Here is a 25,161-nt window from a genome sequence, read left to right on the forward strand (position 1 = left end):
TTCTTCTTTATCACCCATCAAGGTCATGATCTGATATACAGATAGTCAACATGGTGCCCTCGATTTCACCCTTCAGCAGCCCGGCTAGCATGCCCAGTGTTCAGGAATGATGGCAGTAGAAGTTCAACAGCTAGTGGACACCTAGCTCTGTTACCTCAGCTGAAGGGATACAAACTGATCATACGACTCTAAAACTGCCTCTATTCATGAGTTCATGGAAGCCTTCCAGAACTATGGGTATATGATCATTCTTATCTTCATATAGAATCATAACAGATCTAGCTGGTGCTTTTTTTCTTTAAAAAAATGTTTAGGGGTAATTTCATTTCCCTACTCCATATTGAAATACTGCCCCTCAATGAGGCCAAACGCAGATTCACAGAATGTTTAGGGGTATGCGTACCCGTCCCCCCAGAAAAAACCACTGCATCTAGCACAAACAGAACAAAACACTGATCTGTACAAAAATTTATTCTGATTTGACGGTTCTCATTTGCCCAGTGTAGTGTGCTTTCTAGGTGCATTTAAAAGTGTCCTCAAACAAACAGGTAAGTTAACAAATACCATCCAAGTGTGTTGCATTACACATGTTAGCTCAGCAGTAAATTTCATTACTTTTCAATGGGTCTTACTCTCCAGTAACGGGCAACAGGGATGCAGCAGAAAGTAAATGACAGAAAGAATGTGTGATGCCTAACGCAAGAGTGAAATGAAAAAACATTTCCGTCATGACTTAGAGAAGAGAAACTCTACTAGAGTCATACCCATTGCTTCTAAGAAAACCACAAACCAGCCTGTTATCACGCAAGACTTTGTACGCTTTAATACCACATATCCAACCACTCAGAGACTTCGGCGGTGAGAAAACGGTTTTACATCATAGAGATGAAGAGGCTATGCAAATAAGACAGCTAGTTTTTAAAAGGCACTGGCAATGGTGTTTTGTCCTTTCCTGATGCAAGCTCTACATTCAACTACCGAACAAGGTGTTTCCAACTTGTATACAAGGTTAGTGTGTGTTATAATTAATTGAGTTCTATAGGACTATACAGAAATAGCAGGAACTTAATTAGTTTTATCCATATTTCTGCAGAAATATTTTCTGTGGAGTAGCTTCCTGGTATAGTAACTCGCATAATTTAATGTATTTTGAGATTATGCCTCCAGTGCTGACAAAGCTCAGCAGGGTAGCTCAGGCCTTGCATGTAAATAGTGCCAGGGTCAAGCCATGGCACAATCAATTCGGGTAGGAGGTGATGAGAAAGACGTTTCTGTCTGAGGCCCTGGGAGCTGCTGCCAGTCAGAACAGACAATATTGGGATAGATGGACAAATAGTCTGACCTGGTTTAAGGCAGCTTCCTATGTAAATCCAACTTGTCATTTACACACTAAAATTAAAACAAGTAGTCTTGGGGCACCTGAAAGGCTAACACATTTATTATGGCATAAACTTTCCTGGACTATAAACATCAGGTGCATTTAGTGTTTTTCTGATACATAAATATCTTCTTCACCCTGTGCCAGAGATATGCAATGTGATGCCCTCCTGATATCGTTGGACTCCAGTGCCCATCAGCATCAGCGACCATGGCCAGTGGTCAGGGATGATGGGATTTGTAGTCAAACAGCATCAGGAGGGCATCTTCTTGGTGGCTGCTCCCAGACTTTCAATAGATTTTATAGTTTTATATATAGTATAGTTTTAATTCTATCAATGCTTCTTTGTGTTTTAGTTTTGCTTTTTTATGTATTTTTAGCAGTTCTTTTTTTATTATCTGTAAGCTGGTTCTAGTCCCATCAGGGAAAAAGGTGGGGTATAAATAAATAATTATAATGTTGGCTACCCCTGTCCTACCTCTTGACATTTCTATGATGAAAATCCTATATACTTTCCACTGAAAATTAGAGTGGGAAGCTAGTTAAATCTTACACTGGAAGTACCAACCAGTAAGGGCTGTGACAGAATGAGTCTACCCGTTTTCTATCTCCATGTTGTATACTCAAGCTTTTTCACCATGTAGCCAAGTGCTGTCTAGTTTAGTGACAGTGGCTCTTTAGAATCTCGGACAGAGACTTTCCCCATTACCTGCCACCTGATCAGAGACCCTGGTCTTTTGTGTGTTTTCTTGGTATTTAAAATAAATCCTAAACCCTGGTCATCACAGCACTCACTATTCAAAACGAGGCACTCGCTATAGTCCAACAGTCAATCCAGCAATTTGGATTAAGAGCACTTAAATTGACTTTGAAACTTCCTATTTTTATTTACATGATGTGTCTGGTTGTTGTAAATGAGGGCAAGAAAGCAGAATCATAGAAACGTAAAGCTGGAAGGGACCCCAAGGGTAATGCTGTATTGTTTTTAACACTCGATTGGAAGCCGCCCAGAGTGGCTGGGGTATAAATATTTATTATTATTATCATTATTATTATTATTATTATCATTATCATCATCATCATCATCATCTAGCCCAACCCCTTGCAATGCAGAAATCACAGCTAAATCATCCATGACAGTTGGCCATCCAACCTCTCCTTAAAAACCTCCAAGGAAGGAGAGATGTATCTGTGACATGAGTCAGCATTCTGACCAATGCAGGACTGCATTCACCCAGAGGCAGATTTTGGGAACAGTGACCGGTTCAGTCACACTGGGTGCAGAGCCTTGGGGGTGCAACAATTATGATTTAGAATGGAGTGTGAGGGGCAGAGCACCAAATTTCGGTGTCACAAAGCTTGCCGCTGAAATTTGAGACCCGGAGATCTGCCACTTCATTCACATTGCAGTCTGGTTGAACTGATCCATTTTAAGCTCCATGTGTGACAGTGGTTCAACTCTAGCAAAGTCCTAATACTTGAGGCCAGAATGTTAGCACCCACAGAACTGTTTAGATTCTTCTTTCTGTGGAAAGATATGGCGACAAATTACATTGATCAATGTGATGATTCAATATACAGTCATACCTCTTATTACGTTTGCTTCAGGTTACGTCTTTTCAGGTTGCGTCCTGCAGTGACCCGGAAGTACCAGAAAGGGTTACTTCCGGGTTTCACCGCTTGCGCATGTGCAGACGTGCAAAATGATGTCATGCGCAAAAGCGGCAAATCATGACCCGTGCATGCGCAGATGCTAGTTGCGTTCTTTGCAGGTTGCGAATGAGGCTCTGGAACGGATTCCATTCGCAACCAGAGGTACCACTGTAGATTAAATACTGAGGGAGGGAAATGGGGGTAGACATAACAGCAAAACTATACAAGGGAGTAATGTGGCCTGAAAAGAGCACAGGAACTCAGAGGAGAACCTGGCAAGGTATGTTTAAGTTTCTGAAGCTTATCGCTTTGTGATAAAGAGCTGGGTTTCCCCTCTCCAGGAACGCTGCAAAATTTTACCTCAGATAGTACTAATGCTATGACATTTTTGCCTGCAGAGTTCCTGCTGAACTAGCATTCTGAAAAGTTGGAAGCATCAGATAAAACAAGTGCTGTCATCAGCTATCAGATTAAATGTTTCCTATGGCATCCAGATAATCAAGGTTAGACTGAACATTTCCTTGTGGGCAACTGCAATCAGATAAGGTAGGTAAACATGCGTTCTTCTTTTACATTTTTTTTCACTGAAGGCTGAGCAAAAATATAAACGACATTTCTCACTTAATAATAATAATAATTTTATTAATTGCACCTGCCCATCTGACTAGGGGCTGAATCTACACGCAGAAAAAACACTATGAAAAGTTATAAATTAAATCATAACGAAAGGAAAAAAACCTCTATGTAAAATTGCATAGACAATGTTTTTAGCTCTACAGCGCCATCTGGTGTCGCATGTTTATGACGCAGTTATAGCATTGTAACACGAGTAATGTAGCTGAGTCCTGGGTTGCCCCAGCCATTCATAGCAGAATGCTTGGGCGTAAGATATTAGGGGTGCTGGAAAGATTCCCTTTCATAAGCAGTTTAATAATAGGCTTCTGAATCAGATCAGACCATGTATTTTTCATAACCTATTTTGCTTGGTTCTTGTTTTACTCCTACTTGCATGGTAGTGTATAAATCTATGTACTGTGCAACTTTCATTAATACTAACATGTCCTGTTTTAGGAACTTCCCATACTTGAGGGTCAAACTAGACAATACATAAGACATGCATAAACTACAATCAAACCTCAGTTGTCGAACGTAATCTATTCTGGAAGCCCTTTCAGCTTCCAAAATGTTCGAGAACTGAGGTGTGGATTCCGATTGGTTGCAGGAGCTTCCTGCACTCAAAGGGAAGCTGCATCGGCCATTCAACTTCAGAAAAGCGTTCGAAAAGCAGAGCATTTACTTCCGGGTTTTCGGCGCTCGGGAGCCGAAACATTCCAAAATGGAGGCAGTTGGGATCCAAGGTTTGATTGTATCTCTCTACTCTCATAAACACACAAAGACACACACATACCAGCACGCACGACATACATTTAAAGCACTATCATAGCACTCTAATACTGTAGTTTGCTAAGAGTGCTGAGAGTTGTTAGGATACTGCTATTCGTCCTCACAAGGGACGCGGGTGGCGCTGTGGGTTAAACCACAGAGCCTAGGACTTGCCGATCAGAAGGTTGGTGGTTCGAATCCCTGCGATGGGGTGAGCTCCCGTTGCTCGGTCCCTGCTCCTCCCAACCTAGCAGTTCGAAAGCACGTCAAAGTGCAAGTAGATAAATAGGTACCGCTCCGGTGGGAAGGTAAACGGCATTTCCGTGCGCTGCTCTGGTTCACCAGAAGCGGCTTGGTCATGCTGGCCACAAGACCCAGAAGCTGTACGCCGGCTCCCTCGGCCAATAAAGCGAGATGAGCGCCGCAACCCCAGAGTCAGTCATGACTGGACCTAATGATCAGGGGTCCCTTTACCTTTACCTATTCGTCCTCACAGAGCTACAATTAGAGTTCCTTTGGAAAACTAATTGTGAAACCATCCAGGGAATTGTAGGTGTGTGAGGGGAATAAAGTTCTCCTAACACAGTGTTTCTTCACTGTTGTTGGACTACAACTCCCATCATTCCTGATGACTGGTCCTGCTAGCGAGGGATGACAGCAGCTGTAGTCCAACAACAAACAGCTGGAGAGCCGAGCTGGAAAAACACTGTCCTAACAACTCTGAATACCCCTTTACATCTCCCATTATTATTCAGGGGAAGCCACGCCTGTAAAAAGTGGTATCATAGCAATTTAAATGTATGGTGCGGATGTGACAGAGACAAAGTCAGGCAACATCAGAACAAGACTGTTGGAAACTGGAGGAAGGGACTGCCCAGAGGCTGAATGTCATTGCCACATTCAAAATTACTCTCACCAGCTGCTTTTTCTCGCCCACGGGGGGGGGGGGGAGTCACTGTATTTTTTCTCTATGAGAAGAAAATTTACTTGGAAAGCAGAGAAATGATATGAGGGGGGAAGGAGTCAAGCAGTCGACCCTCTGCTAAAACAGGCAGCCCCTTTCAGTAAAAAGACAAATCAAAACACAAAACAGTTCACACATCTCACAAGTATTATTTAGTCAGCTACAGGTGGAATTTTGGGACCATGGCACCTCACCCCAAAACTCCTTAGTTCAGTTGCCAGGCCCAGACACAGATCGTGAACCGCCCTGAGATCTACAGGTATACAGTGGTATACAAATTTGAATAATAATAATAATAATAGGAATGGATCTAAATAATCCAGGTTCTGTTGTTAGAACAAATAATCAAGCTTTAATTATCTCTGCATTCCATTTTTGCTACTTATTTTTAAAATATCTCTTTACAGAAAACTGTCATAATGGCGAACTGCAGTGGCAGGATTGAGCAGGACATAGTTACTTTTGAAATTATTATTTACAGCCTACTCACCTTTTTCGGAGTCATATTTAATACAGTTGCCTTGTGGGTTTTCTGCTTCAAACTGGGCAAATGGACAGAGACCAGAGTTTACATGATCAATTTAGCCCTGGCAGACTACACGCTGGTCCTTATCCTACCATTCATCATGTACTTTCACTACAACAACTGGCCTGTGGATGACTTTTGCTCTGTCATATTCGGAATCAGTAGCATGAACATGCCAATGAGCATAGGCATCATCATGCTAATAGCGGTTGATCGGTACCTTGCAATCAAACATCCCCTGAAAGCCAAAGTAATCAGGTCTCCGTGGAAAGCAGCTCTTTTCTGCTTATTTATTTGGCTCTGTTGCTTGCTTTATACAATCCTATTCAGTCTCTCGTTGAAAGGAGAGTTTTGTTTTCATAAACTTTCTAAGGAAAACAAAGCTCTTACCCTGGTCAGATTAATCGTTTTCTTTTTCATACCACTGGTTATATTGTTGTTTTGTTCCATACAAGTCATCCGATGCCTCAGGAAGAAACATAATGCTGGTCCTCATGAAGAAAAGTTAACCCAGAAAGCCATCTGGGTGGTCTCAGTGAACTTGGCCACCTTCATTATATGCTTCCTGCCTTTCCACTTGAGTTTACTGTTTAGCTACTTAGCAAAAGAATTTGAAGTTGCTGACTGCGAGGTGTGGCAAGCCATCGCCAATACCATACACGCAACTGCGTTAATGACCAAGCTAAATTGCTGCTTGGATGCCATGTGCTATTACATGGTTGCTAAGGAATTCCAGGAAGCTGCAGCTCTCTTACCTCCCTTCAACGCAATGCAATCCAGGTCCAACTTAACTCAAGATTCACAGCTGCAAAGCAAAACACCCGAAAATTCACAACTGCAAAGTTTAAACAGCTGAAATCACAACGTCATGTTAAGATGCATCTCACCTTGACTGGGAGCACTATGCCCAGTCAATTGAAACGTCGCCTTTCGAACGCTATGTCAAACGAAGCCCCACAGACTATTCAAGAACAGTAAACAAATTGGATAGCACGTTAATTTTAGTTGATACATTTTAAACCGATGCTGCTCCCTTGAATTATCGCCGATGGAGATCAGTGTGCTGGTTTAACATCTCTTGCTGAAATGGCAGATTATGTTCTGGATCCATGCTTCTTATGGAAAGATACATATCCCTGTATCTAAGATGGTATTTTTCATGTTGAAATCCTGTCTTTATACTCAGGCCTTCCTCAGCTGAATTAGTGCTTTTAGTTTGCAGCTGATACAGCTTACAATGATGGATTTGTATTATGCTTTGTAAGTTTGTTTTATGATTGATATACATTTGGTTGCAGAGTGCATATACTATATTAAGAGCTTTACCTTTTTAAAAAAATAAATGCTGGTTTTTGTACGATGTGCAATATAGCTTTTATATAGAAGCATTGCACAGTGGTTAGAATCTTGGACTAGAACTATGAGACCAGAGTTCAAATCCCCACTCTACTGTGAAGCTAATTTTCAGCCACTCACTGTCTCTCAGGCCGCCACTTGCTCTATACATTTAAAGCAGCATCATACCCCTTTAAATATATATTACTTTGTCCAAAGAATCCTGGGAAGTGTAGTTTGTTAAGGGAGACCCCTATTCCCCCCACGAGACTACAATTCCCAAAATTCCCTGGGAAGAGGTATTGTTAAACCACTCTGAGAATTGTAACTGTGTGAGGGGAATAGGGGTCTCACACGTGGCGCTGGGGTCTAAACCACTGAGCCTGGGGCTTGCCGATCAGAAGGTCGGCAGTTTGAATCCCTGTGACGGGGTAAGCTCCCATTGCTCAGTCCCAGCTCCTGCCAACCTAGCAGTTTGAAAGCACATCAAAGTGCAAGTAGATAAATAGGTACCACTCTGGTGGGAAGGTAAACGGCGTTTCTGTGCGCTGCTCTGGTTTCACCAGGCTTAGTTATTCGCGACTGGACTTAATTGTCAGGGATCCTTTACCTTTACCTTTTCACAACTCTCAACACCATTAACAAACTACACTTCCCAGGATACTTTGGGGGGGGGGGAGCATGGCTGTTTAAACTGGCATGATGATACTGCTTCAAATGTATAGTGCAAATGAGGCCTCAGTCTAACCTACCTCACAGGGACGTTGTGCGGATAAAATTGGGAAAGGCAAAAGTCTGATTGCAAAATTGAGCTCTTTGGGGTCAAGGTGAGATATAAATGTAACACATAAATACATTTCTTTTTTATACACAAAAAGGAATTGTCTCTAAGAAAGAAATGCACTTCATTTTTTCAGTTAAAAGGTCAATTCATTACACACACACACACACACACACACACACACAGCTTTTTTCTAAAAAAATGTTTAGGGGTACTCTCATTTTGACTCAAGAAAATCACCATTTAATAATTCAAATCGGGAAAAATAAACACAATAAATGGACAAAAGTAAAAAGATTGACAAAATGTTTAGGGATATGTGTACCCCTGCGTACCCCCAGAAAAAAAGCACTCTGTGTGTGTGTGTGTGTGTGTGTGTGTTTTAACATACAAATAGTGATGTGCTTATTCTAGAAGGTTATTTAGAAATGCACATATTATTTGCATAACATACATGGTTATTCTGCTAATGTTAAGTCTTGAAGCACAGTTCCTGGCAGCCAGGCTACAGGATAACCACAAGCCTGGCAGACATCATGCTGCCAAGCTTGGGTTGCACCTTGATAGCTATTCTCAGAAACAGAAGTAGGACCTTCCATATGCAGTGAACACAGGAAGCTGCCCTGCACAGAGTCAGACCATTGCTCCACCCAGCTCCATATTGTCTACACTGAGTAGCAGTGGCTCTGTCAGGGTTCAGACAGAGGGTTTCTCCCAGTCTTACCTGCCAGGGATTCTACCTGGGACCTTTGCATGCAAAGCAGATGTTCTACTACTGAGCTGCAGCTCAAATGCTCTTGTTCAGGGTTCTTGCTAGCCAGCCATGCCCTTTTCAGCAGACTGCATCTAGTTCCTTCCCTCTCCCCTGGTTTCCATCTCCCCTCCCACCTTCCAGCAGCCAGTCTGCATTCTGTGACCAGGAAGCATGGACACAGGCCTAGAATCATAGAATCATAGAGTTGGAAGAGACCACAAGGGGCATCGAGTCCAACCTCCTGCTTGGGCTATTTAGGGGAGGGGGGTTAGTGGGTGTACTTCTACAACCCTTAGGGTCCCCCCCCCAAGCATCTAGATAGCAAAACCACCCTCTTGTGTGTGGACGATGCCATTCTGGCTGCATAACTTAGAAAATGAGTTCATCGGTAATATGTAGGACAACTGGTACCTGCTGCAACAAAATGTTGCAGTTGGCAAGTGCTCCTGTTCAGGTTTCCAGCCACTCCCCATCATTCCATTCCTCCTCCTTCTTGTCCCCCCAGCAGAGGCACCAGCTTGCAAGGGGGGCTTCAATGGCTGGTGACTTCACTTCAACCCGCTTTCCCCTACCGTGGCAGGAGTAGGAGGGGAAGGAGCCAGCCACTGGAACTGTCCTGCAATCAGCTCCATGTTTTTTGAATATTGGGGGACCCAAAAAATATAGGGGGGCCAAAATGGCTCAACCCACAGGAGCTGGCGCTCCTGCTCCCCCCCCCAGGCATTTCATTTTCCCCTCCAGCAGTCAATCAATGTCGTCTACCCACTGAACATACCGTACCTTTCCGTGTTTAAGATGAGGATTTTTTATTAAGAAATTATGTTAAAATTAGGGGGTCGTCTTATACACGGATAGTGTATAGGGGGGGCGTGGGATTGGTTCCTTTCATGAGCTGGATATTATCAGCGGCTATTGTGCGTGTTGTTGGTGGGACAGACGATCGGTGGCTTTTGCAACGTGTGCGAGTGTCAGCATCAGTTAGGCAGGTGAGCGATTTTCGGCAATCCCTCCCCCCCCCCAACAACTCTGCTCAACAACTCTGCTCCACCCCCAAAAAGCTCAACAAGTATGTGCAATCCTCCCCCAAAATAGCTCAACAACTCTTGGCAATCTCCCCCCATTTTCTTAATTTGGAGTCCCCCAAAATAGGGGGTGTCTTATACATGGAAAAATATGGTGCTCAGTCCTTACCAAGTTGCTTGTTTTTGTTTTTAAAAGCACCCTTTGGGGTTCCAACCTGTTATGTACTGGGTTGAATAGGATCCAAACTGCAGCAGTCTGATTGGCCCTAGAACAATAGGATCCAAAAGGCAGCAGCCTGATTGGTCCTAGAACAATAGGATTCAGAATGCAGCAGTCTGATTGGTCCTAGAACAATGCAGCAGTATGATTGGTTGGCAGGAACTACCCAATCATGCTCCAGATAGAAGTGAATCCACAACCTGATTGGCTTACAGTAGAATTCCGGAATTAGCCAATCATGTGCAGCCCATTGTGTAAATAATGTATATAAAGCAGATACCTTGAGGGGACTTTCATTCATTCCTCCTCACCACTATGAGCTGAATAAAGAGCATGAAATCACTTTGCGACTCTGAGTATATTTCACAACCCCCCAATAAAAATGTTTTTGTACTTCTGCAAAGAGATGACAGGAGGCTTGTATGACATTTCTCTGCGGAACTCATAGCCAAAAAAGATGAGCACCTTATTGTGAATGAAAACTGTTCACTCTGTTCCTATCTGTATTCCCCATTCTACACCCCTTCTCTTATAGAGGTTTACTTTTCCTTGAAATGTATTTCAATACTTAATCGGGGTCATGTGAACAATTAAGTATTTGCTGTGATGGATTTTTTTATTGGATTCAACTGAGTCGTAGTAATCAATTTATGTGCTCTGAGAATAAGGTGCTCTCAGAAATGTGCCGCCGGAAACAAAGCCTTGGTTTAAAAGATGGGAGATCTCCGACATGTCTTGTCAGCGTTGCAGAGTTTCATTGCAAGCACACTGCTTCAGCCACAGATTGCCATGGGGAAATGTGGAGGGCACCAAGTGAAACCACGTTTCCAATTGCATCCAGCTAATCAGGCCTGTTGCTGTACTGAATCGCAGTTCAATTTACTAACTATATTAAGGACAACAAGCAAATAACAAAGTGATGTGTCTCCATAAATAGTTCATTGAGAGAAGGGGTGGTTCTGGTCCCATTGAAAGAGGTTATTAGATCCTCTCCCTAGACCCAGGTGGTTGTAGAAACTGTCAGCCATTTGCATAGCTGTCAACTTTTCCCTTTTCTTGCGAGGAATCCTATTTGGAATAAGGGAATTTCCCTTTAAAAAAGGGAAACATTGACAGCTATGGCCATTTGCCACCATCCCTTTTTGTTTGTTTGTTTGTTTCAAAGGATGACAAGGGGATGCATTTTCCTTCAAGAATCAGGCATTTTGTCCTCCTGAGTTTACTGTTGGTTTTTGAGCTTCAATTGTTATTTATTTTACTGCGGCTAGTTTTACTGCTGTTTTGTAAGACAGTGTTTTCGAAAGCTTTACATTTAAAACAAACAAAAAAACCCCACTTTGGGCGTATGTGCCTTGAAACAACTAATCACTAACATGTGTTAAAACGTATTAAATAAACAATTTAATATACACTTTGACTCTCTTCTATCCTGTTTACTGCCTCTGAAGACAGAAAAGAATGATAAATGGGATGTGTATATTCAGCTGCTTGCCGGTCACTTTTGCTTGCTGGTGTGACCTACCTCAGGGATAAAATGAAGGCAAGGGGAAGACCATGCAACATGACACTGAGCACCTTGAAAGGACAGTACAAAAATGCAATAATAAATATCTGCACTGTACACACAAGTAAATACAAGAGCAATTTAAATATGCTTTAATGTGCGAAACACCTTGAAAGTTGAATTTTATGCACTTATCTGAGAATAAGTGCTAATGAACACAATGAGACTTACTTCTTAATAAAGACGGATAGGTTTGTGTTGTTAGCGAATGATTCTGTTGGGCTGTATGTGTTGCTGAAGTGAACGGGGATCTAGCAACACCAACCAATTTACAATCAAATCAAAACATATTGATCAACCAAAATAAAGGCAGTAGCCAAAAAAATGAACAAACAGATTTCAGCAAGCAAGCAAAAGTAGCAAGAACAGCACATGTAATAAAGCACATATAATACATAAAACAGGCATGCACATACAGAAGTTGTTTTTTTACAATTGAGCAGTATATAAATTTTTATGAAATTAATTAAATGATTAAGTATAGAAATACACAGGGTTACATCATACACTTGAGTTTATTATGCCAAGCTTAGACTTCTTCTTTGGTGCAACAGTAAATGCAATTAAAGCTAAGCTATAACCCAACAGAGACTCAGTTCCAAGGCATTGTAGTTAGCAGGAAGTCAGCCAACCACACTTCAGAGAAGAAAGCTGTTAAGCACTAGAAGCCTGCAGCTTGCTAACTTCCACTTTGGGATCCTGATTCCTGGCCAGTATTAAATTGAAGATACCTTTTGAATGCTGGGAAAAAATATTTTCTTTCAAGGATTTATTGTCGGCTTTATTTACTTCTCTACTCTTCCTCCAGTTTCGTTATTGCTAGTTCACCACAAAGAATAATAGAATTGTAGAGTTGGGAGCAAGGGGGTAATTTAGTCCAGCCCCCTGCAATGAAGGAAGCTTTCGGCCAACGTGGGGCTTGAACCCACAACCCTCAGATTAAGAATCTCATGCTCTTCTGACTGAGCTATCCGTGAGCCTGTTGGTGTTAGTGGCTACAGAAAAAGGAGTAATCACACAGGTGACTGACCTTGGACCACTAGCAGCCAAGCCTTATTTCAAGATTGGGTAAGGGAAAAAGAGAATCTGGAAGAACTTTTCTATTATTATTTATATACAAAAAAGGCCTTGAAGAGAGATGTCTGGAACAGGAAGCAACCCTTACAGTTCACCATTCCTTTTGTGTGGTTGAGACATCATAGGCTGTTGTCATCCATGCAAAAATGTGTGAACAAGTTCTTTTTAAAATACAGTACATAGGTCGGGATTCAACTAGCAGGTCCCACTAGCCACACAAGGCCTTCTGAGAGCCAGTGTGGTGTAGTGGTTAAGAGCGGTAGTCTCCTCTTTCGATTCTGCAGACTGACGTCTCTCTTGCATTTGCGCCATAGCTTACTGGCTGCAGACTGAAGCTGTTCTCTTGCAAAGCTGGGAACCTGCCTGTTAAGTTGTGGGTAAACATATCAGACAACACAGCGACTCTTCAAACAGCTCTTGTTTATTCACAGGCCAGAACAGAACTGAACTGAAGGGTTCAGCCAGCCTGCTTATATAGAGCTCCACTAGAACGCAACAGTAACCATTTTCTATAACTATCCAATCACTGAACGTCACTTTCGATCCCTTATTTGCATATATGGACCTGAACTATCTACAGTATCCCCCTGCGGGCCCAGGGTGAGAACTTCAGTACATAACACTGCCCATCAGGAGAAAACTGCACACATAGGTAGAATGGAACTTGCTCAGAGCCAGGGGTGCCAACTTCAATAAAATATTGGAGTGGTCCCCTCCCGCATAATCAATCTCATGACATGGTGCGCACACACCATTTGAATGGCAGTGCCCATCAACTTTTAGAGAAACACCCCAAAAAAATTTTATTGGGGGGGAGGTCCAAAGTTCCCTTGGCCCCTAGGAGTTGGCTCCTTTGACCAGGACTCTGTGGGTTAGTGGAAGGGAAAGGAAGGGAAATGAATATGGCATGAAATGGGAAGGAGAAATGTCATGGTGAAGCAAGGGGCACTAAATGGAGAAGGAAAATTAGGGGGTCGGGCAGGAGGAGAGGGAAAGCAGGGAAGTCAAAAAGCAAGGAGGATGAACTGGAGGGAATACAGGGAAGCCAGGAAGCAAGGAGAATATTTTTTATTTATTTCCTTACTTACTTACTTCTTATCTGCCCTTCACCCTAAGGTCCCAGTGCAGCTTTGCAGCATTAAAAACAATATTAAGACAGTTTGGACTAGATGGGCTATTGCTCATGGGTAGGTAAACTAAGGCCCGGGGACTGGATCTGGCCCGCAGACAGTCTGGGAATCAGTGTGTTTTTACATGAGTAGAAAGTGTCCTTTTATTTAAAATGCACCACTGGGTTATTTGTGGGGCATAGCAATTAGTTGATTTTCCCCAACAAAATATGGTCCGGCCCCCCACAAGGTCTGAGGGACAGGGGACTGGCCCCCTGCTGAAAAAGTTTGCTGACCCCTGGGCTATTGGCTTGATCCAGCAGACTGTTCTTATGTTCTTAGTGAGATACTGCGCTGTATTTTGCAACAGATCACACGACTTCGAATGCATTTCCTTGACTAAGCATTATTTAACAACAGAAAAACAGCAGATGACTTATTAGTCATGGAAAAAATTGTGTTTGCAGAAAAGCCTATATACACGTAAATAGATAAAGATCTAACTGACAAAGATACAGTCTTAATTTTTTTCACTCTGTGCCTACGAATTCTGAGAAAACTAACTTCAAAATTAAAATACTAAACTTTTCAAGATATGATTTCAAAACAACTTTTCAAGAGCGGAACAGCTGGTTCACAGGAAAAACAGGCTGTGAGAACAAGATTTTCAAAAGAAGAGGCTGAGTAGCCAGACTTACCACAGTGAGTTGAAAAGAAAACAAACTTACGGCAAGGATACTCCAAGCTCAACCAAAAGATCCCAGACTTGTTCAAGTGGACTACTTGGAACTCTTGAGTGGTAAGTTCTGCTGTGTGGAGACATTGTCTTTGTGCGTTTAATCTGATAGCTCTCTCTGCTGCAGCTGATCACCACACAGATTTGCAAAGTCTTTGCTTCCAGGGTTCACATCTGCCTATTTCTTTAACAGCCGCCAGATTCGAAGCAAACACTGAGTTTACACAGCAGTGGATTGCAGCCTGCCCAAAAGGTTGTCCTCAGGCTTTTTCAGCAGGCTAGAATCCACTACTGTCTGTAAACTCAGGCTTTTCTTTCTAATCTAGCAGCTGTTAAAAATATGCAGTTGGGAAGCAAATAGTGTGAAAATCAAAAATATGGGTGGCTTGTTTATCTCCCCCCTTTTAATCTCATGATGGGACAATTTTCTCCATTTGTGAGATGGTGAAGTCCTTAAACAAGACCCTGCAAGGTCAACCTTACATATTATTTGTTATGTACATAATTTATATGCTATCTTGTTATTCTAATTTAATTGCTAGATAAGGTCAATCACTTTGCATAGTGGGAATAGAACAGAATATTCTAATAGATGCTCATTCATTGGTTTCAAAACTGGAAAGCAATGGTTGGCTGCAGTGTTATGGACTAGCTGTAGTTTCCAAACTGTCTGCAGAGTAGCCGAAGTTTGAAGTTACCAGGGCATGGATCATTGTGACTAGTCTCCCTCTGTCTACAGTCAGCATATCAGCCTCAGCGGATAGAAAGTCCTTTGTGACACCAAATCTAGTTGAGTTTCAAGAGATTGTCATACAGGACTCCTTGACTACATTATAATGACAACATGACTATAACTGTAAACTGTGTTGGCACTAACTCCATGCAGTTAGCTCCAAGTATGATTGCAGACACTTCTGGTTCAGGCTGGTTATCATAGGTGCCAACTCCCTGGGGCCCTTGGTGCCAGAGCACTCACAAAATTCCCTATAAAGGGGCCAGGCACTCACAAATTTCAGTGCCAGGGCCATGCACGCTGTATGGCACCCACAATCCCGGGCACCTATGGTTGCGGAGCCAAACTGGCACTCCTGCTAGTTATAACCATGCCAGGGGGGAAAAGAGATCTCCAGTTATATTTATAATTGATCAGGACTACATGGGTATCTACTGCTATATGAGGATAAATAATACTGATATGCTTTTATGAGGCTGCTGTCATAATTTATATGACAGTGCTGCTTACATATTTAAATAAGCGTACATATTTAAATAAGCAAAATATTTGGAATGCAAAATTCTGTAGAAGTATGAAAGATTATTATTAACAGCTTGAATGCTGGCATTACATGAATATTATTGTTAATGTTATTTATAAAATTTGCACACTTCCTTTCATCTGTAGATCCCAGGGTGGATCACAGCGTTAAAATACAGTGGTACCTCGGGTTAAGTACTTCTGGAGGTCTGTTCTTAACCTGAAACTGTTCTTAACCTGAAGCACCACTTTAGCTAATGGGGCCTCCCATTGCCACTGTACCGCTACTGCACGATTTCTGTTCTTATCCTGAAGCAAAGTTCTTAACCCGAGGTAATATTTCTGGGTTAGTGGAGTCTGTAACCTGAAGTGTATGTAACCTGAAGCGCATGTAACCCAAGGTATCACTGTACAAGATAAAAACACAAAACACACAATAAAAACGATAACAACCCAATAACCCCACTCCCCACACCCGCTCCCACTAACACATCCCAAAGTGCACAGGATGTTAAACAGCCAAAGGCCCTGTGGAAGAGGAACGTTTTTGCCTGGCCAATAAAGGTATATAATAACTATAGCATGTTTCTTTTATAGCATCGGTGTGGAAATGACCCAAGAAGTGCATCAGGAATTGAACTGCAACACCACTAGCAGTCAAGAGATATTTCTCACTCAAGCACTTATTTATATCCCCATTTTCTGCTTTGGAGTCATCCTGAATGCCTTGGCCTTGAAGATATTCTGTTGCACTCTGAGCAAGTGGACTGAAACGAGAGTATACATGACCAACTTAGCCATTGCAGATTTTTTGTTGCTTTTTACTTTGCCTTTCAAGATGGCTTATAAGACAATCAATGTGACTACACTGTGTTTGGCCTTTGAGTCTGCATACTTCATTAACAGGTATATGAGCATCTTCCTTATCACCATCACAGCAGTTGATCGATACATTGCCATAAAATATCCCCTCAAAGCAAGGCATATACGGTCCCCTCTGAAGTCAGCTGTTATCTCTGGGTTTCTCTGGGCCTTGATGATCAGCATTATATGTGTAACTAAAAAATTTGAGAAACGAGCTTCATCAGGCACTTGCTTTAGAAGGATTTCCAGAGAACCATCAATGTATGTCTTTGCATCTGTCATTTGGGGATTTTTTATACCATTAACTATTTTTAGTTTCTGTTCCATTCAAATCACAAAGAAACTCGTGAAGAAGAAGAAAACAAACCCATATGAAGAAAAGCGCATCCAGAAAGCAATCAATATCATTTTTGCAAATATGAGCGTATTTGTCATATGCTTCTTACCTATTCATCTTGCATACTTAATTCGGTCCATAGCTGACTTCGCTGAGGCCAGCTGCACTCAGATAGAAAAAATTGACAACTTTACAAACCTTGCAGGAATTATTGCCAACACCAACTGCTGTTTGGATGCCATTTGCTATTACTTTGTGAACAAGGAATTCCAGGAAGCTTCCATGAAACTAAAAACCAAATATCTAACACAACACAAACAAGGCACTGAAGATCAAGACCTAAAGACTGCATGCCCAGATATACATAATGGTGACAAGTGCACTACCACTCAAAATGCTGTTTTTTTCTGTCCCCCAAAGTGCTCCAACAAATAATGTGCCATTATTACTGCTTCAATGCAGCTCTTCTCAATTACTTCTCAATACAGTGGTACCTCGCTCCCACCCAGGTGGGTCAGAGCAAGGAAGTTGCGCCGCTGCCCTTGGCTACACGGTGCGTGCGGGGCTGCCGGCTGCCGCCACCATGCCGCAGGACGCTGCAGTACCTGAGCCAGGGCAACATCATCTTCAAGGATGCCATGAAGGTGATGACGGTGAACTACAACACGAGGGGGCCTCTCAGCAAAGGAGCCATAAAATTTGTGTGTTTCAGTACAAAAACCCTTGGCTTCAGATTGTGATGTTTAAGAACATGACACCATCGCCATTCTTAAAATTCTATTTAGATACTGGAGAGCAAGTCCTGGTTGATGTGGAAGAGAAGACTAACAAAGAGATCGCAGAACATGTTAAGAAATTTCTTGGTAAAAGCGAGGAGACACCGCAGGGAGAAGCACAAGAGAAAATGAAGCTACGGCATCCCACAACATTTGGCCCCAAAAAGTACCACTTGCGGGAATGTATGTGTGAAAATGGAGGCCAAATTCCCTGCCCTGGTAAAGTGCCATTACCAAAGGAGATGACTGGAAAATATAAAACTGCTTCCTAAGCCAACTTTCTACAGTAGGGAGCAAGGCATTCAGACTGACAAGAAAGTGGGCATCTTAACACTGATGACAACACATTGGTCTTTTTACAAACCACCATTTAAGTAACAGAAAAATATCTGGACTTACTTTAAACGAGTAAGGATAAATCTTTTAAATAAATTCTGGAATTTTAAAAAATAAATAAATACAGTGGTACCTCTAGTTAAGAACTTAATTCATTCCGGAGGTCCGTTCTTAACCCGAAACTGTTCTTAACCTGAGATACCACTTTAGCTAATGGGGCCTCCCGCTGCTGCCGTGCTGCCATCGCGTGATTTCTGTCCTCATCCTGAAGCAAAGTTCTTAACCCGAGGTACTATTTTTGGGTTAGCGGAGTCTGTAACCTGAAGCGTCTGTAACATGAAGCGTCTGTAACCTGAGGTACCACTGTACTGATAAAGTTGTGTGACCTCCACCAGCAGGGAATTCATGTGTGGGGTGCAATGTCTCTATACACAGAACACACCGTAACTCTCCCCAGAGGTCCCTCAGATATGGCATTATCCCTGCATAGAAACTAGGTCCATCTTAATAGCCAGTGAGTGTGTAAATAGGCTAGTGGGTCATGAGCTATCTCAAACAAACACAAGGCACTTTGTCTCCAAAGGGTGCCAGCTTGGTTGCAATGCAAGCTGACTGACTCAGTCAGCAGGCTCCTGCCTAACTGGTTCCAAAAAACCTTATAAAATTCACATGTCAAGACTGTGGCCTTCATTCTAAGCAACTTGTCTCATGGGGAAAGACTTTGTATCTGCCCTATATTATTTTACTAGCTCTTCTGAAAGGAACTGCCACCCTCTTTCAGAATTGGACCTCTTGTCCCTTGCATTACCAGCAGTAACTGTTATTTTACTCTATCCGAATGCCATGACCAAAGCAATAAGTGAAGGATAAAAAAGGTAAAGGACCGCTGCCAGTTAAGTCCAGTCGCAAACGACTCTGGGGTTGCAGCGCTCATCTCGCTGGCCTTCCGATCGGCAAGCCCTAGGCTCAGTGGTTTAGACCACAGCACCACCTGCGTCCCTAGGTGAAGGATAGCAGATGTTTATTATAGCTTGATTACGGACTCAATAAGCAATGATTTCATCCCTCAGAACAACAATTGACAGGCTCCTATAGCAGCCCGTACGCAGAGCTTTTGCCTGTTTCCGTTGATGCGTTTCCAAGCCCCTTTAATATGTTGCAAACATTAACATTCTGAGACTAGACTGCAGTGCCGCTTTAAGAAATGGCTACCTTGAAGCCCTACCCCAAGCCGTCCGCATCTAAAAAATGAGCCACCTTTTCAACAGGTGTCCGAACACTAGCTAAGATTTTTTTTTCTTATTCGTTGCATTTGTATACTGTCTTTTTGCCAAGGCACTCAAGGTGGTTTACAGTTTATAAGGACTGAAAAAAAATGATAGAACAGGCGAGGGAGAAGTCCAAATGGAGAATGCGCTGATGCTGTGTTTGCCTGTGTCCCTCAGTCTCCACTTCCTCCCACAGGGCAGAGGTTGTCCATCTAACTATGTAGAGATTAATTAGTATAGTAAGACCGTACTTTTGCCAAAGGTTGTAGCAAATAACCCTAGCTTACATAGTGGGATGAAGAACCTGCAGTCTGTAGGCTGGAAGTGGCCTATGGAGCCTCCTCAACCAGCATACAACCGGCCCACCCCCATTCCCTCTATGAAGGTTTTAGGCTGAAAAAGCCCCTCCTGGAGTCAATAGGAAGCCATTTTCAAGTTGAATTATGGCACTGGGGAACATTTACAGGGGATTGCAACTGAGGAGGTTGACCACAGTGGTTCAGTTAGGCATGAAAATAGCAGGCCCTCCAAGTGTCTCAGATTTTCCAGGGACAGGCCTGGATTTACAGAAGCCATCCTGGTTTCTGATTTGATTCCAGAATGTCCTGCTTTTCCTTACGATGGTCCTATTTTCACCAGAGAAATGTTGGAAGGTATGGAATTATGTGACCGCCGAACCAAAGAGATAAGTAACTATACAATCTTTAGAAGACATCTGAAGGCAGCCCTGTATGGAGAACTTTTTAAATGTTTAATGTTTTTATACATGTTGGAAGCCGCCCAGAGTGGCTGGGGCAACCCAGTCAGATGGGTGGAGTATAAATAATAAAATTATTATTATTATTATTATGAACTAGGACGTCCCTATTTTCACTGGAAAAATGTTGGAGGGTTTGAAATAGTCGTGTGTGTGTGTGTGTGTGTGTGTGTGTGTGTGTTAACTGCACTTCAGTTCATAAATGTCCATGCCACAGTATATTTGTCAGTTTTTAAGTTGCCACATACCTCCTCGTTTAGTTGTCATTCAGTGTTTGTGGGAAATTCCACTTTTATTTTTAGCATCACTTGGTTTCAGTTGTACCCACACATTTAACTCTTTGTTCTCTTCAACACTTTGCTCTCAAGAGAAAAATATCACGTTGATAAGGGGATGAAAACCGATGGCTCACTGAATGTTGTTGGAATACAACTCCGATCACCCCAGACTATAAGCCACGCTAGCTGGGGATGATGGAAGTTGGAGTCCAATAGCATCCAGAGGACTATAGGTCCTACAACCCATTTTAATGCTTATTTGTTAGTTACAGTGGTACCTCAGGTTATGAACTTAATTCGCTCCGGAGGTCTGTTCTTAACCCGAAACCATTCTTAACCTGAGGCGCGCTTTCGCTAATGGGGCCTCCTGCTGCTGCCACACCACCACCGCGCAATTTCCGTTCTCATCCTGGGGCAAAGTTCTCAACCCGAGGTACTACTTTCAGGTTAGCAGAGTTTGTAACCCAAAGTGTTTGTAACCCAAAGCGTTTGTAACCCAAGGTACCACTGTACCTGTCTATCTCCCATACAGCTATTTGCTTGCAACCAAAAAGGGCACGTTATCTAAGCATTATCAATGCATAACTACAGCTAGGGATTTCTCGTGTACTGTAGCCTTTCTCTTTCATGTTTTAGTTTAAATGTTATTATAAACAATAAACCTAAACCTAGCAATAAATATATTTGGTTCTGCTGTTGTAAATCACTTGTTATTTATTTTTTTAAAAAAACACAAGTTTTTCTGAGAAGTAGAGCATCACTGTCAGCAGCTAACTGCTTTGTGTAAAGTTTTTTGTTTTGTTTTGCACTGGTTTTTTGTTTTGCACTTTGGGAGCATTGTTTACTGAGTAGTTGTGCGACCAGAAATTTGGAAAAGAGGAAACCAGTGGTTCTTTTTACTTTTTCATTTATTCAGGGTAAGGGAGGAAGGAGATTGGTAGCTTGCTAACTAGTATAGTTTCTGAATAATTCTGACTGCAACCAGGAAAAACATTAAAGTTGCTCTACTATGTAATTTTCCACAGAGCATAGCTACAACACCAAATATATGCATCTCTCTGACAGCATTTACATATCTTCCCCTTCTTCCCACAACTAAGTACCTAGTAGTGGTGGTGAAAAGTGTACTTTATATTTTGCCACCACTACAACACCACCTTGAATTCACCACAACTCCAAAAGGGTGACATTTAAAAAGAAACACAAACAGGAACTCTGGTCTGCTTGCTTCCCTCTAAAAAGAGGAAATAAAATATGTGGTGAAGAAGTTTACGGTTTGCATGCCAGTTGTTTTTCAACTCGGGTTTTCCTCAGCAGTGAATCATGAAAATGGCACTTGGCTTGTGGGGAGGTGAAATAATGAACTCAACGACACTATGGGAACCCTTATCTCATTTGCATTCCATTCTATTCAGGGAATAGATTTTAAAAGAACATGTACCAAAAAAGATTCCATATAATTATTAGAACCTCCTTTCTATGATTTGTTCTTAGTCATCCGTTTGAGCACAAACTAGTTGATGTGCACAGGTTTGTATGACACTGAAGATCCTGGTCCAACGGTTACAGTGGTGCCCCGCAAGACGAATGCCTTGCAAGACGAAAAACCCGCTAGACGAAAGGGTTTTCCGTTTTGGAGGTGCTTCGCAAGACGAATTTCCCTATGGGCTTGCTTTGCAAGACGAAAATGTCTTGCGAGTTTTTCCGACTTCCCCCCTTCCCCCCCCTTTTTCTAAGCCGCTAAGCCACTAAAAGCCGCTAAGCCGCTAATAGCGCTAATCCGCTAAGCCGCTAATGGGCTTGCTTCGCAAGACGAAAAAACCGCTATACGAAGAGACTCGCGGAACGGATTCTTTTCGTCTTGCGAGGCACCACTGTATTCTAAAAATGCTAAGCAATGTGGTGAAAGGGTTGTTTTCCAACTATTGATATTTAAGACTGATTTGCTTGCAGATTAGATACCAATTAAAATGCAGTTTGGCACATTTGTTTACTCACAATGAGGGTTCTTAGACATATTTATTTCTCTAGATTTAACTGCCATAAGGCACTAGTGGCTCACAACCCTGTGGTGCTTGACTTAAATGCAAAGCTTCAACCACAGGAGCTGCCTATTCCACCCTGCTCTTCCTCCTCTGGAGTTCTCATGAAACACGCCAAGTGTTCTGCCCACTAGCTCCTCATTGGCCTCATCCAGGGTCATTGTTAGGAAGGGCCAAGCTCTCTGGCTCCATGTGGGCAGCATACTGATGCTCTACCACCCCAGCCACTCCTTCTCTCCTTGCAGGCTCCCTGGTGCTGCATGGCCCTGCTGCAGTTTGTGCAATTTATGCAGAATTTGCCACCAGACTGGCAGAATTTGCCATAGCAGGCGGCCCCTCTCTTTCTGGAATATTAGAATTGTAGAGTTGGAAGAGACCCCGAGGTTCACACAAACACACACACACACACACACACACACACACACACTGCAAGGCCAGAATCTCAGCTAAAGATGACCATTCAACCTCTGTTTAAAAACCTCCAGTGAAGGCAAATCAACCCTTTTCACTGTCAAACAGATATTACCATTAGAAAGTTCTTCCTAATGTCTATGGGAATATCCTTGTAATTTGAATCCATTGTTTCGAGCCCTACCCTCCGGAGCAGCAGAAACAAGCTTGCTCCATCTTCCATGTGACAACCCTTTAGATATTTAGATCATATCTCCTCTCAGTCTCCTCTTTTCCAGGCTAAACATACCCAGTTCCCTCAACCATTCCTCATAAGGCTTGGCTTCCAGATCCTTTATCACCTTGGGCGCCCTCCTCTACACGTGTTCCAGCTTGTCAATATCCCCCTTAAAATGTGGTGCCCAGAACTGGAAACGGTATTCCAGGTGAGGTCTGACCAAAGCAGAACAGAGTGATTTAGAAATACTTCTCTGTGTACATCAACAGCTGGCAGCAAGGTTGGATACACCAACATTCTGTATTTTGTGTATTTGCCTTGTAAATACCTGCTCAGCTTGGTACTTTCACCTCCTCTTGGCTTCTGATGGACTATACGGCAGCCTCAATTGGGCCAGCATGCTTTGCGCCATCTCCTTGAGCAATGGATTATCCTGCTATTATACTGTAAAGGCTGGAAGCTTTTGTATTCAGACAGTAATTGTTATCATGTTTTTGCCATCTTAGGACTTTATCTGTCGGCCTGCCAGTATTCAGAGGGCACAGCTGGTACAAAACACAGTAATATGTCCCCTGCTCAATGTGAGCTGCCAAGAAGCACATTACACCATAACACAATATTTAACCCTCCTTACAAGGTGTGATGAATTTGCCTGTAGCCAAGAGAATGAAAGAGATCTGTCTGTTAGTTCCTTCATGAGGACAGAATTCTGAATATTTTCACCAATAAAGTACTCAGAAATCTTTTTGCCAGTGATCCAGGAAAACAGAAAGCCGGTGTATTGTCCTCAGCTTTCTCAATCTTTATTCTCACTTCTTCCCCACTGGTAAAGCAGATTGTACCCACATCCTCTTTCTTTGTCTGGGCAGCTGTAATGTTGCTGTCAGGGGCTCAGGAGCAGAGGCACAGGGAAGAGAGGAGATGGAGAGCGAAGGGGAAGAATCCGAGGGGAGCGTAGGAGAAGAGGACAGTGGACCGAGGGATTCCATGAGCCTCTCCAGCGAATCGGAAGATTCACAGAAGGGGGCGCCAGTGGCCAGGGGTAGGGGGTTCCCAAGGGGAATGCCCCAGGAGCAAGGGGGCAGCAGGGACTCCCAGAGCAGTAGCTGGAAATCAGGACCAGCTTCCCCACCAGAGCAGAGTGGGGGGGAAGAGTCCCAAGGATCGGGGCCAGTGCATTCCCCACCAGGGAGAGAAGATAAGGCAGGGCTGACCACGCCTCCATCAGAAAGTCGGACAACGGAGGAGAGGTCAGATCCGGCCAGTGTCCCGGAAGAGGGAAGCAGTGACCGAAGTACTGTAACGGTTAGGAAAAAGGTCACTGGGCTGGCGCGAGAGGCAAGTTCAAATGTACAGGAGCGCGGGACAGCAGAGAATGAGGATTGGGAACCGGGTCCTAAAGCCCGCCGGAGGGAGGGGGAGGAGCTAAGCGACTCAGCGTCGGAAGAGTCCAGAAAGGGCAATGCCCCAGTGGGCAGGAGGACCCAGAGGAGGAGAGAGCAGCGTAAAAGGTGGAGCAGGGCTAGGATCTTAAACTGGTGTCATAGGGGAGGAGACTCAGACGGGACTTCGCCGATCTAGGGTTTAAGACGTAGGGCTGCACACTGTGGCTTTGAAATGGAAACTGAACTTCAATAAAGACTTTTGTACATTACTACAGCCTAGCGTTGGTCCTCTGTGAGCTGGGACCTAGAGGCAGCTCTGACAGTAAGTCCCGTCTCCCTAAAAACCTCGCAACGTGAGTGGACGCAGCGAGGGGCGAAGATTGGTACTTCGCGAGCTCACGAAAGCAGCACAAGATGACTACCGAAGAACAAATGGCAGCCCTGCAAAACGCAGTGACACAACTTAACGGAGAAATACTAGCGTCCAGGAGGAGAGAAGAGGAAGCAGCTGCTGTCTGCAAGGATCTGCAAGCCAGGTTGGAAATGTTGACTAAACAGGGGCTACCGGGAGCCAGACCAGAGGGGATTGGGCTGGGAAAGAGAGGAGGCAGCCTTGTGTCTCATTTCGATGGGAGTCTGCAGCACTATCCTAACTTCAGAGCAGACGTGGTTTTTGCGCTAAAGTTACTGGAGAAGGACTTTAGAGATGAGCAGGAGAAAGTAGGCTTCATAC

The 25,161-nt window shown here is 43.2% G+C and overlaps 2 protein-coding genes across 2 annotated transcripts in view; both read left to right on the forward strand.

Moving 5' to 3' along the window:
* LOC307216071 (G-protein coupled receptor 35-like) overlaps positions 1–25,161 on the forward strand; it is a 307,342-nt gene that overhangs the window by 150,682 nt on the left and 131,499 nt on the right. The gene's annotated exons all lie outside the window — the stretch shown is intronic.
* Positions 504–17,541, forward strand: LOC307217415 (uncharacterized protein). The gene is made up of 4 exons (XM_079978566.1): positions 504–1,008; positions 3,430–3,577; positions 5,786–6,755; positions 16,339–17,541. The coding sequence occupies exons 3-4, from the start codon at positions 5,798–5,800 to the stop codon at positions 17,391–17,393; spliced, it is 2,013 nt and encodes a 670-aa protein (XP_079834692.1). The 5' UTR covers positions 504–1,008; positions 3,430–3,577; positions 5,786–5,797; the 3' UTR covers positions 17,394–17,541.

This window comes from Podarcis cretensis (assembly GCF_951804945.1).
Source record: "Podarcis cretensis genome assembly, chromosome: 5".
Classification (NCBI taxonomy): Eukaryota; Metazoa; Chordata; class Lepidosauria; order Squamata; family Lacertidae; genus Podarcis; species Podarcis cretensis.